Here is a 19117-nt window from a genome sequence, read left to right on the forward strand (position 1 = left end):
TGGTAGGATTCTGGTAGAACAAGCTATGGTCATTGGATGGAATAAAATAGACTTTCAACCAAAAAAAAAAAGTTTGCCTTATAAGGCAAAGTTTAAATTTTGTATGCCCCTCCTAACAGATTTTTAGTTATGTTTAACTAAAAGTCTGCACGGAGGAGGTAAGATTTTGTCTGAGGCAGACATTTAGTTATCTGATCCGCATAACTTTGCAAATTCCTTCACAAGTTTATGCCTGATCCGCATAAAAGTTTGTTCTTTAAAAGTATCCTCATCGGCATAAACTTGTTAAGGATTTACCAAACTTATGCCGATGGGAGCACATGTAACACCTTTGATTTCTAAATTAAAGGATTTCATTCATCAATTTCAAACTTACATTAAACACAAAACAAAAGAAAACTAGAAATAGATTAATGGTTTTGATTTGACACTATCTTGCTTTTGGTAGGATTCGGTAGAACAAGCTATGGTCATGGACCGATGTTATCGCAAAGATCTCTGCCCAAGCTTTGTCGAATCAAGTGCTACACCTGCAAGAGCATGGGGAAGGCCAAGAAAGACAACTCCAACTTCAAGCACCAAGCAAAAGCTAGGGGAAGGCCAAGGAAAATCCATTAACTTCGATGCACCAAAGAGCAAGTGCAAGGCCAAGGAGTACTTCAAGCACCACCACCAAGAAGTGCAAGGCCAAAGAGTACTTCTCAAGCACCAACAAGAGGTATGGGAACAAGGAGGACAACCATTAGTGCTAAATGGTTTGAAAATGCAACAAGTTATGCACTCGATCAACTCCGTCGCTTCTCGCCTAACGCGAGGAGGGAAGACCAAGAAAAACCTCTCGAAGCTTCTAGTGCCGCACCCGTTGCCCAATGCACCCGATCAACCCGTCGCTTCGCCTAATGTGAGGAGGGGAAGACCAAGAAAACCTCTCAAGCTTCTAGTGTAACAAACTGTTGATAATGAAAGAGGAAGAACTACCCCTTACAAAAGGCCTAGACTTGTTGGAACGGGTATATTTGTCGAAAAATGGATTTACAACATACAATGTAAGAGCTGAAATATTTGTTGGATTGGGTATATTTGTTGCAAGTGAGTTTACTAACTATAAACAATTGTTTTGCTTTGTCTACAAGATGGCTTGCCAAGTAGTAGGATAATTGATGCCGCTCCAAGAAAGCATATAAGGTCACCGATGTTATCGGGGACCTTGGTCACAAAGCAAGGACTCGGAGTGAGGTGGAAGGGCAAAGAAAGAATGACATCAAGCCGCCCTTGAAGAGATGAGGGTAAATAAAAGGAAAAAAGTGACAAGCAACTTAACTCGCAGACAAAGGATCCATGAAAGTAGTGTTAATATGTTGGTAGTTGGTAGAACAAGTTAATGTAGTTGTTAGTTTTTGCGGCTCATAAACAAACTAAAGTAGCCGTGGCTTAGATGCTTGTTTTGTGACATTATGCTATCAAGTTGAATGTTGCATCATCATGAATGTGATGCACTACTTTTGTACAAACTTATATTGGTGCAAGTGTTTATATATAGCAGGGTCTGTTTCTATTATTAAGTCCTGTCTCTTTCAGCAGTAACATCAGTGCACATGTTTAATGTTGCAAACCAAATGTGGTCAAGCTTTTGACCGGATTTAAAGGTGGTCAAAAACGCTAAGGTGGTTGGGGGTTAAGTAGTGGGGAATTTATTGCAAAAGACATTATAAATATAGGCTTTCACTTACACAAGTTTATGCCGGATCCGGCATAACTTTGCAAATTCCTTCACAAGTTTATGCCGGGATCCTAAGATAAAAGTTTGCCCTTTAAAAGTATGCCCCCATCGGCATAAACTTGTTAAGGATTTACCAAACTTATGCCGATGGGGGCATACTTATGCCTTATGGGCAAACTTTGCCTTTAAGCATATATATGTATTTTTTCAAGCATATAAACCAAAGTTACATGGAAAAGTATTATGCTGTAAAAGTTTTTTGGATGGAATAAAATAGACTTTCAACCAAAAAAAAAAAGTTTGCCTTATAAGGCAAAGTTTAAATTTTGTATGCCCCCTCCGGCAGACTTTTAGTTATGTTTAACTAAAAGTCTCATTTATGAGGCGTACTTTGTCTTGAGGGGCGTACATTTAGTTATGCTGCATCCGGCATAACTTTGCAAATTCCTTCACAAGTTTATGCCGGATCCGCATAAAAGTTTGTTCTTTAAAAGTATGCCCCCATCGGCATAAACTTGTTAAGGATTTACCAAACTTATGCCGACGGGGGCATACTTATGCCTTATGGGCAAACTTTGCTCAAGCATATATATGTATTTTTTCAAGCATATAAACCAAAGTTACATGGGATATATTGTGTTTCAAGGCCTCGTGTCGCTCGCTAGAGACCGGATACACTTCCTTGTTGAAAAAAAAACAGAGATCATAGAAATAGATTAGATCGGTCTCCGTGTTTTCAATTTAAGCAAGGTTTATGTTGGAGCACATGTAACACCTTTGATTTCTAAATTAAAGGGATTTCATTCATCAATTTCAAACTTACATTAAACACAAAACAAAAGAAAACTAGAAAGGATTCCTAACATACATTAACCACAAGACAAAATAAAATGGAAAAGTAGTTCTTACCTAACATTAACCACAACACAAAAGACATTTTTCCAAGCACTGCCTACCTAACGTCAAGCACAAAACTAAACCATTCAACTTCAAAAATACAAGAAACACTAAGGCAATTCACTACTAAAAAATCCTGATTTACCTAGGGAATTTACCGAGGGACGTCCATCGATAAACAGGATTTACCGAGGGACACCATCGGTACTAGGCTCGTAGGGAATTTGACCGTTGGTAAATAATACCGAGGGACACTCTCGGCAAATACCGATGGAGACCCTCACACATCCTCGTACTTCCTTCCATCATATTGAAGCAAAATTAAATATACCGAGGGACGACTCTCGATACTTAAAAAATATATATAATATTGATATATCATTTACTGAGGGACAGCAATCGGTATATTAATTTTAATCAAATTAAATTTTTAAATACACCGAGGGACAACCCTCGATAAATATAAATATTTCACAATTAGATTTTTCATTTTACCGAGGAATGTCCATCGGTAAGCTAAATGAAAAGCACTTTGATAGTTGAAAAATAATGAGGGACGTCCCTCGCTCACCCGAAAATCCGAGATTTACAATTACACATGTTACCGAGGGATCAGTATCGGTAAGTCCCTCAATATTTCGGTAATATTTTGGCAAGCATTGCCTATTTTTCACCGTAGCACCGTTATAAAAACATCTCAATAGCCGATTCAATAAGAATCAGAAACGCATCCAACAACAGCCATCAAAACAATAATAAAAACACATCAAAATAATTCAAACATTAAAATTAAGCCAACAAAAAACGTACGAATCCAACCAACGTCAATGTTATCCAAACATATACCATCCCACTAGACTTCAAACAATCCAAAATAACATAAGTTAGAACAAAAATAACAACGGACACCTAATACTCCATTTCAAACCTCTCCATGCTCCCGATCCTCCTCATCCTCTACATCCTCACCATCATCATGATCGGGGCGGGGGCGGAGAGCGAGGCAACTTGATGAGGTTACACACCTGATTCTTGAGTTCTTTGACATCTGACTCAAGATTTATCCTACGTCGCTCCTCCTCCAACCTTTTCTTACGTTCCTCCTCATAATTCCTAGCAAGTTCCCGAAGTTCGTGTCGCATCTCCTCAAGCTGCTCATTTGACACAGTGGCAGAACTTCCTATACCTTGCAATCCACAGTGGAGGCGGTGAAAGTTCTTCTCGGAGCAAAGGCCGTATGCTCTTCCCTTCGTCACGCCGCCGACCACGTCCAACCAACAGGAGATAGTTTGTTCCTCCGATGGCATGATTGTATTGCCTTGATCATCGGTCGACTGACTCCTAGTGAGCTCCTCCATCGCTTGAATATACCGATTCTACATAAAAAGTAAACTTTAGTATATAAATAAACAGTATGCCAAAATGGATCTTTATACTTTACATTGCAATACAGGGAAAAATATACACAACAGATAGGCTTCATATTTGGGGTTAGGGGAACACGAAAAACCGAAAAAACCGAACCAAACCGATAACCAAACCGAACCGGAAAAAAAACCGACATTTATTTGGTTTGATTTGGTTTGGTTTTTAAATTTAAAACCGACTATATTTGGTTTGGTTTTGGTTTCAAGTCTTAAAAAACCGAAAAAAACCGAACCAAACCGACTTTATATATTATGTTAAAAATTAAATTTGTATATATATGTGTATGTATTTTAATTTTTTTATGAAAACATTACAATTTATATTATGTTTTTATACTCTTGGGCCATGCTTTTGAATTAAACGGGCAATTCGCAGAATTGCCCTTCTTTTGGGTAGTCTTTAAATTTTGCCCCTCATATTTGAAATCTTTAAATTTTACCGTTCGGCTAAAACCCATTGGTTCTGTGTTCGAACCCACACGCAATTAAAAATTTAAAAAAAAATTCGCAAGGCGAGTTAAATTTCGCTATGCCCCTAACGGCATACACTTGTGAAGGAATTACCAAAGTTATGCGGACCCAAGATACTTATGCCTTATGGGCAGACTTGGCATAAGTATGCCGGGTCCGGCATAACTTTGATAATTCCTTCACAAAGTTATGCCGGGTCCGGCATAAAAGTTTGCCTATTAAATTTTGCCTTATAAGGCAAACTTTTAGTTATACCTTAAGGAAAACTTACGCCTTATGGGGCATACTTTTAGTTATGTTTTATGGGACACACTTTTAGCTAAGGCATTACTAAAAGTTTCCCTTAAAAAGTTAAAAAAAATATATATATATGCTTAGGGAAAGTCATTTCTCTCGGCAGACTTTTAGTTATGTTCAACTAAAAGTACTGTTTGAGGAGAAAGTAACTTTTAGTTGTGTTAAGTAAAAGTCTGCCGGAGGGGGCAGACTTTTAGTTGTGTTTAAGTAAAAGTCTGCCGGAGGGGGCAGACTTTTAGTTGTGTTTAAGTAAAAGTCTGCCGAAGGGGGCCAGGACAATTAGTGTTCATTCAGTTGAGAAAAATTGGAGGCCAGGACAATCTCATATTTGAAAAAGGAAGATGGATACTAAAAATCTTCCTCGTTAATCAAATGGAAAATGCTTTTGCATATTACATGTTAAGCTACCGAAGATAACGTTTTACAACTCTCCTTGGCCAATACATAAATAATAATGTGATAGGTAAGATTAACTCTACTTTTCTCTCGTTACGTGTCTAGCAACAACAAAAACTACCGTGTAATATTATAGCAAGAGACGAGATAGTAAAAGGAAAATGGAGCAGATCAAGAAGTTTCCTAACGAAGATTACAATAATAGAAGAGTGTTCTTGAGGAGCTATCCACTTCACCGGGGAGATTCGGTGGGAAGATGGAGAAAACAAAGAAGAAGATCGCAAACAAAAGGGCCAAGAAGTGAAGAGCAGACTTTCATGAAGAAAATATTTATAGCAGTTTTCCATTGGAAAGGAGAAAGAGCTTTATTATTGTTGACACCCAATTTTGTCCCTCCTTTATTTAATTTTATTCACTCGGGCGTCTAAATTTACTAACGAGCTAAATACTTTATTTTCACTATTTTATTTTTTATTGCTACTACTATTAATATCACTACTGTTATTTTCAACATTATGAGCATTACTTTATCACAAATTTTAAATGTTTGTCATCGTTTCATTTTTTGGGTTCGGACCCGTCAAATTAATCACAAGACAACACTTTGCTAAATCCTTATTTTTTTTTACATATTAATTGTTAATTGTCTTCACATATCATATATTGTACTATTTATCAAATATGAAGCCCAAGAATAATTAAATAGCGGAGGAAGGATCCACAATTTTCAGCCAAATTAATGGCCCAAAATACAAATACAGTATTATTTTCCTACCCAAATAAACAACCACATTTATTACCCAACCCACATTTTCAATCCATATTTTCAACCCACATATTAACCCAAATGATACCCCAATTAATTTGTACCCAATCCGACCAGCCCACTCCTAAACTACCCGACCCAACCCATTTCTTTAACAAACAAAACCTAAACCTAATCTACCTCTCTTTCTCCCTTCTCTTTTCTCTCCTTCGTCCCTCACTCTCTCTCTCTTCTCACCACCCGACACCACCACCACGCTCCCCTCCACTCATCTTCCGCTTCTTTTCCCTTTTCATCATCACCCCGCACCTCACGCTCCCTCCACTCACTGTTGTCCCCCACGCCTCTCTCTCATACGCTCCTCTCTTTCCTTGCTTAAACCCTAATCACAACCCTATAAATGATCCGAATTCGGATGAACAAAGGGGGGATTTTGATAGGCAAGACACCCGAATCAACAAGGATCTGGAACCAGAAAATCCCCTACAAAAATACAAGTCTTAATCACCAACAAACAGCCAACAATTACTCTATTTTAAATTTCTTTTCTGTTTTAAAACTTTAATTACTTTAATCGGGTTCGGTTTCGTTCGAGTTCGAGTATAAGTCCGAGACCTCGACGCCTCAGTTTCACTGCACCACAAACAGGTGAAACTCGACACTATTTCGATTGATTGTCCCATGAGACTTTCGTTAGTATAAAAATCATGTTATGATACCCTGTTGTCATCATTTCACTCAAATCTGTGTTCATTTGCTGTTAGATTGGTTTGAATATCAGCATGTTTTTATGTTTTTGTTATTGCTGTGTGATCTTGTTCCAGCATGTGATTGCAGAGTTTTGATGTTTAGATTAAATCCCAAGTATGAAGTCACATGTTTGTCATGCTTGTTTCGTCTAAAATTAGTTTAGCATGTATTGAAATTTGTTGGTTGCAGTTGGTCAGTAGATGTCAAGCATATTGTTTGCTTAGGACTAATCAAGTGAGTCTGTTTAAGTCTGAATGATAATATGAATGTCGTATTTAAGGGTTAAAACAGAACACCCTGTCTTCCTTTAAACGCTAATGTCACTAGTGGAAATTACTCTTTCTAAATTCAGATTGTGGTCTCACAGCTGGGCATTGTATATACAAAATTGAGGTTTAGTCAAATAGATAGGGATATGACTTAAGAAATGTTTGTTTGAAGGCTACAGTGGTTTAATGTCACTAAGATGCGCTTAAATGCTCATATGACGTAGTTTTCACTGTCTTATTTAGTTGTGTGTTGTTAGTTTGCCTTCATCATGTTTTAGTTCAGTTAGAGACACAATTGAATGCTCTTGATTAATATGTTTACTTTCTTTGTTTACTTCGCCCTTCGTCGTGTGATCAAAATGAGGAATGCTTTACTTTGATAAATGCTTTACATTGCCGCTTACAAATGAACAAATGAGCATATTTCCCAAAACATTCTCTTTAATCTCTACTTTGCTGTTTATTTGAATCTTTCCAGCCTTCATTTTTAGTCAAGTGACCGCAATATGATCATTTATCGTTTTCTCTCTACCCTTCTGATCAAGGAAATAAATGATAGTTCGTGTGATCTCTTGAGGTCATTATATGTTCCTCTCTGATATTGTGGTTGCCCTTTCATTTCTGTTCATCTTTATATTGCCTATTTTGTCTTGTTTGAGTTGTTATGTGTTAGTGGGTATTAGAGCATGTTAATTAGTGGTTTTAACAAGGGGTTTTGTGTGTAATTTGGTGTATTTTCCTGATTTAGGTAGTCTAGTATGTTAGTGTAATCGAAGATGTTTTGCTGGTAATTAAGTGATGTTTACGCATGTCAGTTTAGTTGAATTTGTTTAGATCGTTAGTTATATGATATGCTATCTTGGTAAATTTGTGTCTATGGCAAGAATTCAGCTTGTCTAGCATACTCCTGTTAGTTTTGAGATACATCGTTAAGTATTTGATTAGGCCTGTTTTAAACTGAACATGTATTTGCCTGACTCCTACTATTTCCAGTTTTAAAACTTATGCGAACAAAGGCCTGCCTTCTTCGCTTGAAAATTAATTTGAAGCATAGGTTAAGATATGTCATCAGTTAAATGCTGGCTTAACGATTCATGGAATTACCCTTCTGACCAAGACTTATTAAAATACAGTTAAAGGAAAAAATAGTAAAATTTCCAGTTCACTCCTCTTTCAATGTTCATAGAAAATGGTTGCTGTCCTTGGTTTACATGGAGTAACTGATCATTTTTGGAAGTGTAATATCAAATGATTCTACATAGTTTGTTTTAGTTGTCTCATCAATGTGTTTAACTTACTAAAAAAGGATTTGCAATTACAATTTATAACTGTCGATTGTAGTGTAAAATCACAAGGTTATTGAATGAAAATATGAAAGAAACTTATGCACTAAGCAGTTTTGGTGATCTACCTGCCCTCTGTCCTATCCCCTTTAAAGAACAATGTGTCGCGATGAGTTCGTTTCCAGTTATATGGCGTCACAATGTGACTATTAGGTGGTCAGCCGAATACGTTTCGTTCCATGTACATTGCGAGGATATCGTTAGGGTGCATATCTTTTGTTGATCTTTCGATGTTTCAAAGTTCCTTGTCATCATTTGAGCGGTTGGTTTTGTTCACTTGAATGTCGTAAAAATCAAACACCCATTGTTCTTTTGGTCCGAGGTAAGCCACAACTGGCGATTCAATTGTTCAAAGGTGAAAATATTTCTATGTCAAAATACCCAAAAATCAGTCCCCTGTAATTCCATCACCCATGCTTTGATTAATTTGTTTTCCATCAGATGTTTGGTTTGCCAACATGTTGTGCTTGATCTCATTAGGTCGATTCTGTTTGGTGATGTACGTAATCGTATATATGCATTTTTGAGTTTAAATACATTGGCATGATTTCCTTTCGTTTGCTTCTCTTTGGTATGGTTGGGCTTTGTAAAACGTCAACGGTTGGTATACCCGAAATATTTAGCTTCATCCACATTTAGGTGTATATAAGTTGGTATATCCGGTATATAAGGGTATATCTTGCCCTATTAATAAAATGATTGATTGAAACTTTGGGCTCGTTTTATGTTTCTTTAGCAATCGAAAGCCGCTTTGGTAGCGACAGCTTGTCCATTTTCGCATATTATACCTTTTGGGTCATCATTACGCCGTTGGTTGATATTGATCATTTTTGCACAAATATTTTCTACCTCAAGAGTATACAATTCTTATTCCGTATTTCTTTGGAAGGGCACTCATTTGCCCGCTGAGCATATTCATTGGATGTGTGATGCTCAAGTCCAAAAAGAACAAAACATGACACAACCTTGCTAAGCCACTGATTTGCTCATTTGAATTTTACATTATGTGGCTTTATTTATTGATCATGTACTAATCTTTCTTCCCTTTTGTCTTTTGCATGATATCTCGCATACGAGCTCAAGGGACTGGTCATCTCCCGCATTCGGTGTTGGGCTAAAAGCCCAACATAACTCATCCTGTGTCAGTCCAATCCGCAACCTAACAAGAAAACAAAATCTGGGCCAAAGTCCCAATAGACAGGAACAGCCCGTAGCAGCCATATAAGGGAATTTACTATAAGCCCAATAACTTGAATATTTTAGTGTATTTGACAAAAATTGGGCCTTAATAAATGGGCCGATCCATTTAACCTTTTCCTCTCTTCCTTATTTTTATGGTTGTGTATTTTATTTGCCTTGTATGACTAACATTTTATTTTTGCCTTACTAGATTAAATAAACCTTAGTGACATTAAGGGTTTTAGTTTAATAATGGGTAGTTAATTTCACAAATTACATTCACTTCTATTTTTAAAACTATTTATAGTATCTACAACATTTATTTAAGTAATTGATTTTCAAAATAGCATGACTACATCTTTTAGCTAAGAGAATCATAATTTATGCTTACTATTTTAGAAGTTTAAAACGTCACAAATCTTACACTAACATTAGCTTATTCTAAGAAATAACAAGCAAATTAGTTTCAACGGATAACTTTTTCACTTTAGTTTCTGTCCAACACTTGAAATACATATTTGTTTTAAATAACCTTCGTACAATATACGTTGAACTAATAGTCATTCTATAAAACCTTTAAAAATTTTATTAAATAACTTTTAAATTTGTTGGTCATTTTTACCAAATACATATAAACATTATACATTCTGTTTCTTCTAGATCATTTGTAACTAAACTCTTTTATGCAATCACTATTTTTCTACAAGTTTTACTTTAAACAATATTCTACTTTTATTTATAACTTTAGCAATACTTTAAAGATATTTTCTTAAATATTTAAAATACTATATATACACTTAGCCTAATTAATCATAAGTCCGGTCGGTTAACCATTGTTAATGGGTCTTAAAGGGTGCCTAATACCTTCCCTTTAGACTAATTGAACCCTTACCTAGAATCTTAAGTTTCGCAGACCTTTAACAAAACTAACTTTAAATAACTACTTTAATAAACTTTAGGTGTCCTAATTCACCGTAAATAATTAGGTGGCGACTCCTTAACTTTACGCAAGAAAATATTTGATGTTATAAACTATTTTGACCCCTAAGGAAAAGAGCTTTATTATTTCGAAGGCTCAAGCATAAGGTCACAGTTTACTTCATTACTTGTCTTCCTGCTGGATTCAAAGCTCCTAGAGCTATGATTTCAGCTTAATATCATTTTGTCTATGTAAAAAGTGCTATCAATAGTTGAAATTCCACCTACTTTACTAAGCAAAAAAAAAAAAAAAAAAGTAGACAGATATCAGTAAAAATACTCAAATTGCCTTGTGTCTAATCTAATATATCGACTTCTAAGGAAGTTCGATTTTATAACCCTGAATCCAAAGGATCTCCATTTTGTGTCCATAGAATAAACCAAAGTGGAAAACAAAAACTGCTGCTACTAACAAATGAGACATAAAATGCTTACGACTATCTTTCTAAACTAAACTATACTTCCAAAAAACACAACTAATAGAAAGCTCTACCATATTTTACATTACTTGAATATTTTAGTGTATTTGACAAAAGACTAAGCTTTGTCGATGATATCAGGCATTAAGTGCTTTTCTTAACTTACATACTGATATTGACATTGACAATCCATAATAATTCATAATGAAACACATTTTATAGTTCATGAATAAGCATTAAATGTTTTATTTGCAGTATTTAAGTGATCAGGTGTCTTATGTCTTACCAATAACCATAAAAACAATATTACTAGTCAAATATATTTCACATAAGTTTAGAGCTTACATAGGTATCCTCTGCCCGTGGCTCGACCCAAACTTCTTTTCCGTCTTCAATTTTCGTATGTGTCTTCTTCCATACCTCATGACGATTGGGTGGTCTACCAAGAGTAACTTGCTGCAAATGAAATAAACAAAGTTAATGTTTTTTGTCATTATTTGTAATTGTATTTGCTACCATCCAAATGGTTAAACAATTACCAATTTCCTCCTAGCAGTCCCCATGGACACTGAACCACAAGTGTGCAATGAGCCACCCTTCTCAGACTTTCGAGCTGCCTTTGTCTGTCTGCCCCCTCCGGCAGACTTTTACTTAACACAACTAAAAGTCTGCCCCCTCCGGCAGACTTTTAGTTGTGTTTAAGTAAAAGTCTGCCGAAGGGGGCCAGGACAATTAGTGTTCATTCAGTTGAGAAAAATTGGAGGCCAGGACAAATTTTAAGCTGAGAATACTTCAAATTCCTTCAAAATAATTGCAGTAATTAATGACTTCAAATAATAAACCTTACCTCTTCAAGAATATAGAAAAAACCGTAACTTTGTCTCCACTTTGAAATTGCAAAGTCAATTTTTTTTTGCTTTGTGTTCGTGTTGCTTCCAATTCCACAAATTGGGTATCTTCTCGCCCCGTATTCTCAAACTAATTCATGTCTCTTAGCTTTCCTCTCGTTCGTGATTGAAGTGGCGCCATTGAGAATTTTGCCTCGTGATTGAAGTGGCGCCGTTGAGAAGAGAGCAAGACAAATGATTCTACGTAGTCCTCATTCTCCGTAGTCCCGTGAATGAATTTTGCCTCCGAATGTTTGTTTGGGGAAATGGAATGATTAGGTTAAAAGTGCTCTATTTTTCTTTTTTAGCTAAAATAAATGGCGCCTAAGTTCCCGCTGTTGTTTTTTTCCCCCAACTTTTTTCAGTTCTAGCGCCTAAGTTTCTTTTATTCTAGCTTTAGTTTTTTAATTTTTTTTTTTAACACAAATAGGGATGGGTAATGGAATGTATATACTCTCTCCGTTTCAATTTATGTGAACCATTTGATTTTATATGAAATTTTAAAAATAGAGAAAGCTTTTAAACTTGTGATGTTAAATGAGTCACATATATATTTTATGTGGCTATAAATCATTGCATAAAGGTAAATTGTTTCTAATTATACAACGAGATCATTCTTTTTAGCATGGACTAATAAAAAAATAAGTTCACATAAATTGAAACGAGGGGGTATTAAACTATTTATAATCTTTGAGATAATAAGTAAATAAAAATATTAAATTTAGATAATAACCATCAAATTTTGTAGAAAACTTGCAAAACAATTTACTTTAAACAAATTGATAACTCAAATTAGCCTATTTTAGATCGAATCATAGCTTGAATAAAATTTTAACTTAACAAAAGATATATTATATATTTGTGAAGACAAAATTGAGATTGTTTTAATAAAAGATGAATTTATTATAAAAGAGTGAAAATAAAATTTTGTTTGGGAATGTCAAACCAAATTATCTCCAAACAAATCAAGAATGACTAAACTTATACAATTTTTTTCATAATATTGTTTTCTCAAAATAACTAAGGCCTCATTTGTTTATATGAAAATTAAGACGTCAAAATCTAAACGCATATCTTAATATTTAAGATATGCATTAAGAATTATATGTCTGAATCTAAATACACATATGAATACTAAGATATTGTGTTAAGGTCTGAATACTACATTATTAAGAGTTAAGCATAATATTTGCTTTACAATATCCGAATGTGTAAAATATGTCTTTATTTTATAAAAAAAATTAGTATGAAATTTAATACAATACAAAATGAATCTAATATGTTATCAATAAAATATTTTTTAAAATATTATATGAAGGCTGGTGTGGTGGCAATACTAGAGGTGGTCTTGTAGGTGTCAACTGAAGATGGTGTAAAGCTAATGGTGGTATTGTAGGTAGTAGCTAGTGGTAATGAATCTTTTTCGGTAGTAGTTGGTGGTAGTGATTGATAGATGATAGCTAATAATGTTGGTAAATGACGACGGTGATTGACGATACATAGTGGTGAAGGATGACGGTGATAGACTATATATAGTGGTACCGATTGTGGTGATTGCAGTAGTCATGAACGATGGTGTGTGTAAAAATGGTGGTTGGTGGTGATGATTGTAAATAGTGACTAGTGGCATTGTACGTTGATTATAGTAATTGATAATGGCAAAGTGGTTGTGAGTAGTGACATGCTTAATAATGGTAGGCGTTGACAATAATTGATAATGATGGGAGATGTCGTAATGGTAGCGATAATTAAATAGAAAACGATTTATGCCATCTTTGTATAATTTTTTCAATCGACATTTTAATGATATTAAGACTTTGTTACAGATCTTTAATAATCATTCGGACACATTAAGTAGTTGTAACATAATAGATTAATATCACAAATACAATTTCACGTACTGTAATTATTGACGATAAGGCTAATCAATCAATGATATTTCTTAAAAATACCACTCATGCACTATAGACTACTTAGTGTAATTATCGATTTATAAGTTAATCAATCAGTATTACTTAAGAATACCACTAATATACTTCTACTTACTAGAATTATTATAGAATAGACTTATCAATCACTAACATTACTAAACAATACTTCTAATACAACACACTTTAACCATTGTCAATTTATAAGCTAAACAATCATTAACTTTTATTAAGGATGCCACTAAGAACACTTCTATTTATACTATGACTTTTTAAACTTATCACTTATAACATTCTTTAGAGTGCTATCACTATACACTTTTACTGGTACAATAAATAAGTGGTACTAGTTAATTTTCTTATGATAAGTCTAGAAATGTAATATAACCGAAAAAAAAAAAAAAACTTTAAACAATTGCCGAGGGACTTACCAATTGACACCATCGCTATTTTTTATTTAAAAAATATAAAATAATTATTTATTAAATAATCAATTTTACATATTTAATTTACCAGAGAGACATCCCTCGGTAATTTCAAAAAGAAAACTCAAAATAATTATATCTACTCTATCGAGAGACTCCCTCGGTACATTTTATTTAATTTTCATTTATTTTTTATTAACATACTGATGGTGTCCCTCGGTACAGGAAAAAAGAAATTCAAAATATTTATATTTATATTACCGAGGGTCTCTCTCGGAAATTTTAATTTGTTTTTTATTATGTACCGATAGAGTCCCTCGGATAGTCAATTAAATGTTGACTTTAAAAAAGTCAAATAATTTACCGAGTCCCGTCCCTCGGATCTTTAAAAAATAATTAAAAATTAAAATATTTGACTTTTCCGAGGGACGCCGTGGCAAAGTAACTCGGAATAGTGACATCAAATTTGTCCCTCGGTAACCCGTGTAGGTAAATAGCTTGTTTTTAGTAGTGATTGGTCATGACAAGTTGAAGAATTTCCTCGCATTAACCAACTGATCCAAATACCAAAACAAAACAAGATACAAAATGTGAAAATCAAATTAGAGCTAAAGTTGTTGATCCCCTTCTTTTTCGATTTTATCTCTTTTGCATTTTCAATTTCGCCCAGATTAATCACACTTGATTGTTCTTCCATCTCCTTCATTTTCATATCACTTGAGACAGATTGTTCTTCCATTTCAATCTCTTTCAACATCTCGGCAATTTCGGAACTTCCACATCCTTCTTCCATCTCCTTAATTTTCTTCTTTTGAAGCTAATTCTCCATGCATCTCCTTCATTTTGTTCACCAACTTTGGAATAATGTATTTCGATCTTTCATCAACTTTGGAAAGATCCCTCCATCGAAAAAATTTACACTTCTTCGAACCATAGTAGGGGCAAGACCAATATCTTCTTCCGGGATTGTTGTCGACCAGGAAGTCTTCAATGGAGCAACACACCATGATCGCATCGCACCTCCTCATTCAACATTGGATCTTCATTGTCCATACAAAGCTTATTCAAATCCAATCTTGTTTCTTCCATAGCTAACCCGAATTTTAATCGAAATTTGGGGAAAGAAATTGTAAGAATCCAATCTTGGGTAAGAATTGAAACATGAAGAGAAGAAATTTACCAAAAAATTTGGGGAAGAACTCAATGTGGAAGAAGAGAAGAAGATCTAGCCGTTTGTGTGGGGATTTAAGATTGGATTTGGGGAATTAAAAACGTTATTTGGACGGCCATGTGGCAAATATACACTGGTCCATATAGTTTTTATCATCTCTTACGCGCCGAAGGAGAGTAGCTACACTTGCTAGTCCAGTCACCGGTTGAAAGCGAAAAATAATACACAAAAAATAAGTCCAGGGGGGTCATAGGACCCCCGCAAAGTTGAGGTGTGTTATGGCAAATTTGGCCATAGTTTGAGTGTGTTTTGAATACTTTTCCCTATTTTTTATTCTTTAGTTATTGATAAAATTGATTTTGATTCTTGAGATATTTGATGATGTACATTTAATTTTCAGTTAATCGAAATGTATGTTTTTAGTCCCTGTAGTATGTATATAGTATTTGGCCAATTATCTTATAATTATATTTTCGCCACATATGAATTAGGGAGAATAACCTATATATACATAAGAATAGGGTATATTTACAAAATATGACGATACTTTTCAGTTACAAAACATATCAATAGATTTTTTACAAAACATATACGAAAATTTTTGCTCAAATTTTGTGTATGAAAACTGTATGAAATGTGTATATCTCCCTTAAAGCTTAAAATTTTCGCTCAGAATTTAGTGTATGAAATGTGTATATCTTAGTCAAGACTTAAAAATTTTGCTCAAATTTTCATGTATGAAAAGTGAAACAGGTATGAAATATGTATGTCTCGCTTAAGGATTAGCATGTTAGGTTTTTGAAAATTTAATACAACTACAACAACAACAACTTTCATACAATATTCATACAAATTTAATACAACAACAACATAGAAAACTTGAAAAACACTTTTCTGAAACATAAGTCATGATTCTACCATCATTCATAGGGTTTTATGCTTTACATAATTCACGATTCTACCATTATTCATACAATTCATTACCCAATTTCCTAAGAACTAAACTATTAACAACAATAATAATTAGAAAAATTTTAAAACTAATTCAAATACCTAATCATGTAAAACCTAAAAACATAAACACCAACTAATTATTCAACAGATTCGTCCATTATCCCCCAACTCTTTGTTATTTTCACACAGCTTTGTTCTCTCATCGGAGCTACGGTGGTCGCCGACTCACTTGCAGATCGGCGTCGCTCATCCGTCGGATCTATCTCACCGTCGTTCGTCGCCGGATCTATCTCACCATCGTTCGCCGCCTGTTTTGCCGTCACTGTTGTTGCTTTCTTCATCGGATCTGCTCTCAAGAACTGAAGTTTTGACGATTAGAGATAGAGATGATTTGGTTTCACCTTTTGCATTCTAGTTTCCCAAATCTTTTGTGTGGTTCTGCAGCGTGTGTATGATGAATATGATATATTATGAAGTTTTTCGTTTATGTATTGTCTATGAATATCTTCTCTATTATGGATTTTTAGGCTCTGTGCATTGAATTTCCGCCATAATATAGGGTGGCTTTTAATTTTTCCAGATCCAGTATGTTTTGTAATTAAGTTGGTATATTTTGTAAATAAGAAAAAATATTCTTATATTTTGTAATATAGGATCTTAACAAGTTTTACTATGTCATTTTCCCTATGAATTAACAGCACAAACTCAACATAACACATGGGTAATTAAGTATAACAACATGAAATATTGGGCCTTGACCCATCTAGGTTACTTAGGTATTAAGGCTTGGCCCATTTTTAGACTACTTTGATCATAAACTATTTACCCACTTCAATTCGCAGAATTGCCCTTCTTTTGGGGTGGTCTTTAAATTTTGCCCTTCATATTTGAAATCTTTAAATTTTGCCCTTCGCTAAATCCCATAGGTTTCGTGTTCGAACCCCCACACAACAAAAATTTTAAAAAAATTCGCAAGGCAAAGTTTAAATTTCGCTATGCCCCCTATCAAGCATACGGTTGTAGGAATTAGCAAAGTTATGCAGGACTCCAAGATACTTATGCCTTATGCGGATTTGACATAAGTATGTTGCTCCGGCATAACTTTGATAATTCCTTCATAAGTTTATGCCGGATTCGGCATAAAAGTTTGCCCATTAAAAGTATGCCCCCACCGGCATAAACTTGTTAAGGAATTACCAAACTTATGCCGACGGGGGCATACTTATGCCTTATGGGCAAACTTTGCCTCAAGCATATATATGTATTTTTTCAAGCATATATACCAAAGTTACATGGAAAAGTATTATGCTACAACCAAATGTCCATCCCGTATACAAATTCACACTTTGGCCGGCAATACAAGGTAGATTAGCAATCGTTGATAGACTTTAAATATTTTCCTATCTTCTCATGTACAGGGGACCAAGAAATATTTTCCCATCTTTATTTTGAATGCTCCATCACAAAAGGATTGTGGTACAGTATTGTTGGTATGGCTGGGGTACACTAGAAGAATAGGGGGCTGGCAAGATGAAATCACATGGATCTCACACATTGCTAGACACAAATCAGGCCACTGCTCCATTACTTGCTGCATTTTTGGTATGCTAGTGGCATTGGTTTTGGAGAGAAAGGAACCTACTCGCATTTCAAAATACTCGCTTTCTTCCCGATAGACTCTCAGAGAGATTGCACAACATATTCACATCCAAGGCAAAGAACAATTTCAAATGGCAGAGAGTCTTCTCTTGCTATGAATTGCTATCCCTAGCTAAGTGTAGTTGATTAAACCGGTTGTTGTTTTTTTAATGTAATAGTTGCTCCTAGTTTGACTTATACAAGTTAGTGAGTAGGAATTTTACCATGTACGATTGAAGGTCACTTAACTTTTGTCTTTATCTGAAGTTTTTTTGGATGGAATAAAATAGACTTTCAACCAAAAAAAAAGTTTGCCTTATAAGGCAAAGTTTAAATTTTATATCCTCCAAAGCAGACTTTTAGTTATGTTTAACTAAAAACGGAGAGGCGACTTTGCCTGAGGGGCAGATTTTTAGTTATGCCTGATCCGGCATAACTTTAACTTTTTCTTAAAGATTGTATCTTTGATCCGGCATACACTCCCCTAGTCCCGCCTTGCGAAATTATTTTTTTATTTTATGCTTGAGCGGGGTTCGAACCCCTAATTTCATGTATTCGCTCATCTTTCTAAGCAAAGGGCAAAATTTAAAGACCACAAATATGAAGGGCAAAATTTAAAGACCACAAATTTGAGTGGCAAAATTTAAAGACCACCCCAAACGAAGGGCAATCCGTGCAAAAAAATGCTTCTTTAGTACCTACTTGATAACTTTAAAAATAAAAAAAATAAAAAAAAATAAAAAAAAGCATGCATCAGCATAGTTTCAGGGAGAAAAAAAAAAACAAGAGCTACAGGGAAAGGAAAAAAAACAAAGTGAAGAAAAGAAGCTAGAGACTTAGAACCAGATAAGAAAAATTCAAGATCCAACCAGTTACCTGTAATTGGTTTCTACAACCACACCTATATGTATTCAAGTATGTCGTCAGCTCTCTCTTATGTAATTCAGGACATTAACTACGAGACTTTGTAAAGTTGCCTGGAGTGCCAGAATTCATGTTTTCATGAATATCAATAATATTCAATTGATACGAATAAATTTACTACTTGAGAATGCAATTTTGAAGCCAAACTGGATTACTAACTAATTTTTGGGTCGCATAGGAGGCAACTTCATTTTCGCAATTAGTGGAACAAATGCACAGCATATCCTATTCTTCTCTCTATTCCATATATTAGAACTTCCTGCATAATCCTAAACTAG

At 34.7% G+C, this 19117-nt stretch overlaps 1 protein-coding gene across 1 annotated transcript; it reads right to left on the bottom strand.

The window, feature by feature from the left end:
* Nucleotides 1-3389: 3389 nt before the first annotated feature.
* Nucleotides 3390-14945, bottom strand: LOC132058597 (uncharacterized). The gene is made up of 4 exons (XM_059451054.1): nt 14731-14945; nt 11452-11539; nt 11258-11368; nt 3390-3993 (listed from the first exon to the last, which is right to left on the bottom strand). Exons 1-4 carry the CDS (start codon nt 14943-14945, stop codon nt 3592-3594), a joined length of 816 nt encoding a protein of 271 aa, XP_059307037.1. The 3' UTR covers nt 3390-3591.
* Nucleotides 14946-19117: the final 4172 nt, after the last annotated feature.

The sequence above is a fragment of the Lycium ferocissimum genome, chromosome 5, assembly GCF_029784015.1.
Source record: "Lycium ferocissimum isolate CSIRO_LF1 chromosome 5, AGI_CSIRO_Lferr_CH_V1, whole genome shotgun sequence".
Classification (NCBI taxonomy): Eukaryota; Viridiplantae; Streptophyta; class Magnoliopsida; order Solanales; family Solanaceae; genus Lycium; species Lycium ferocissimum.

Coding starts and splice junctions, on each gene's coding strand:
- LOC132058597 (XM_059451054.1), bottom strand. CDS start 14,945: ATGGAAGAAGGATGTGGAAGTTCCGAAATTGCCGAGATGTTGAAAGAG. Junction 11,540..14,730: donor ATTTTCACATTTTGTATCTT/GTTTTGTTTTGG, acceptor CGGAGGGGGCAG/ACAGACAAAGGCAGCTCGAA. Junction 3,994..11,257: donor CACGGGCAGAGGATACCTAT/GTAAGCTCTAAA, acceptor CTTTTTATGTAG/AATCGGTATATTCAAGCGAT.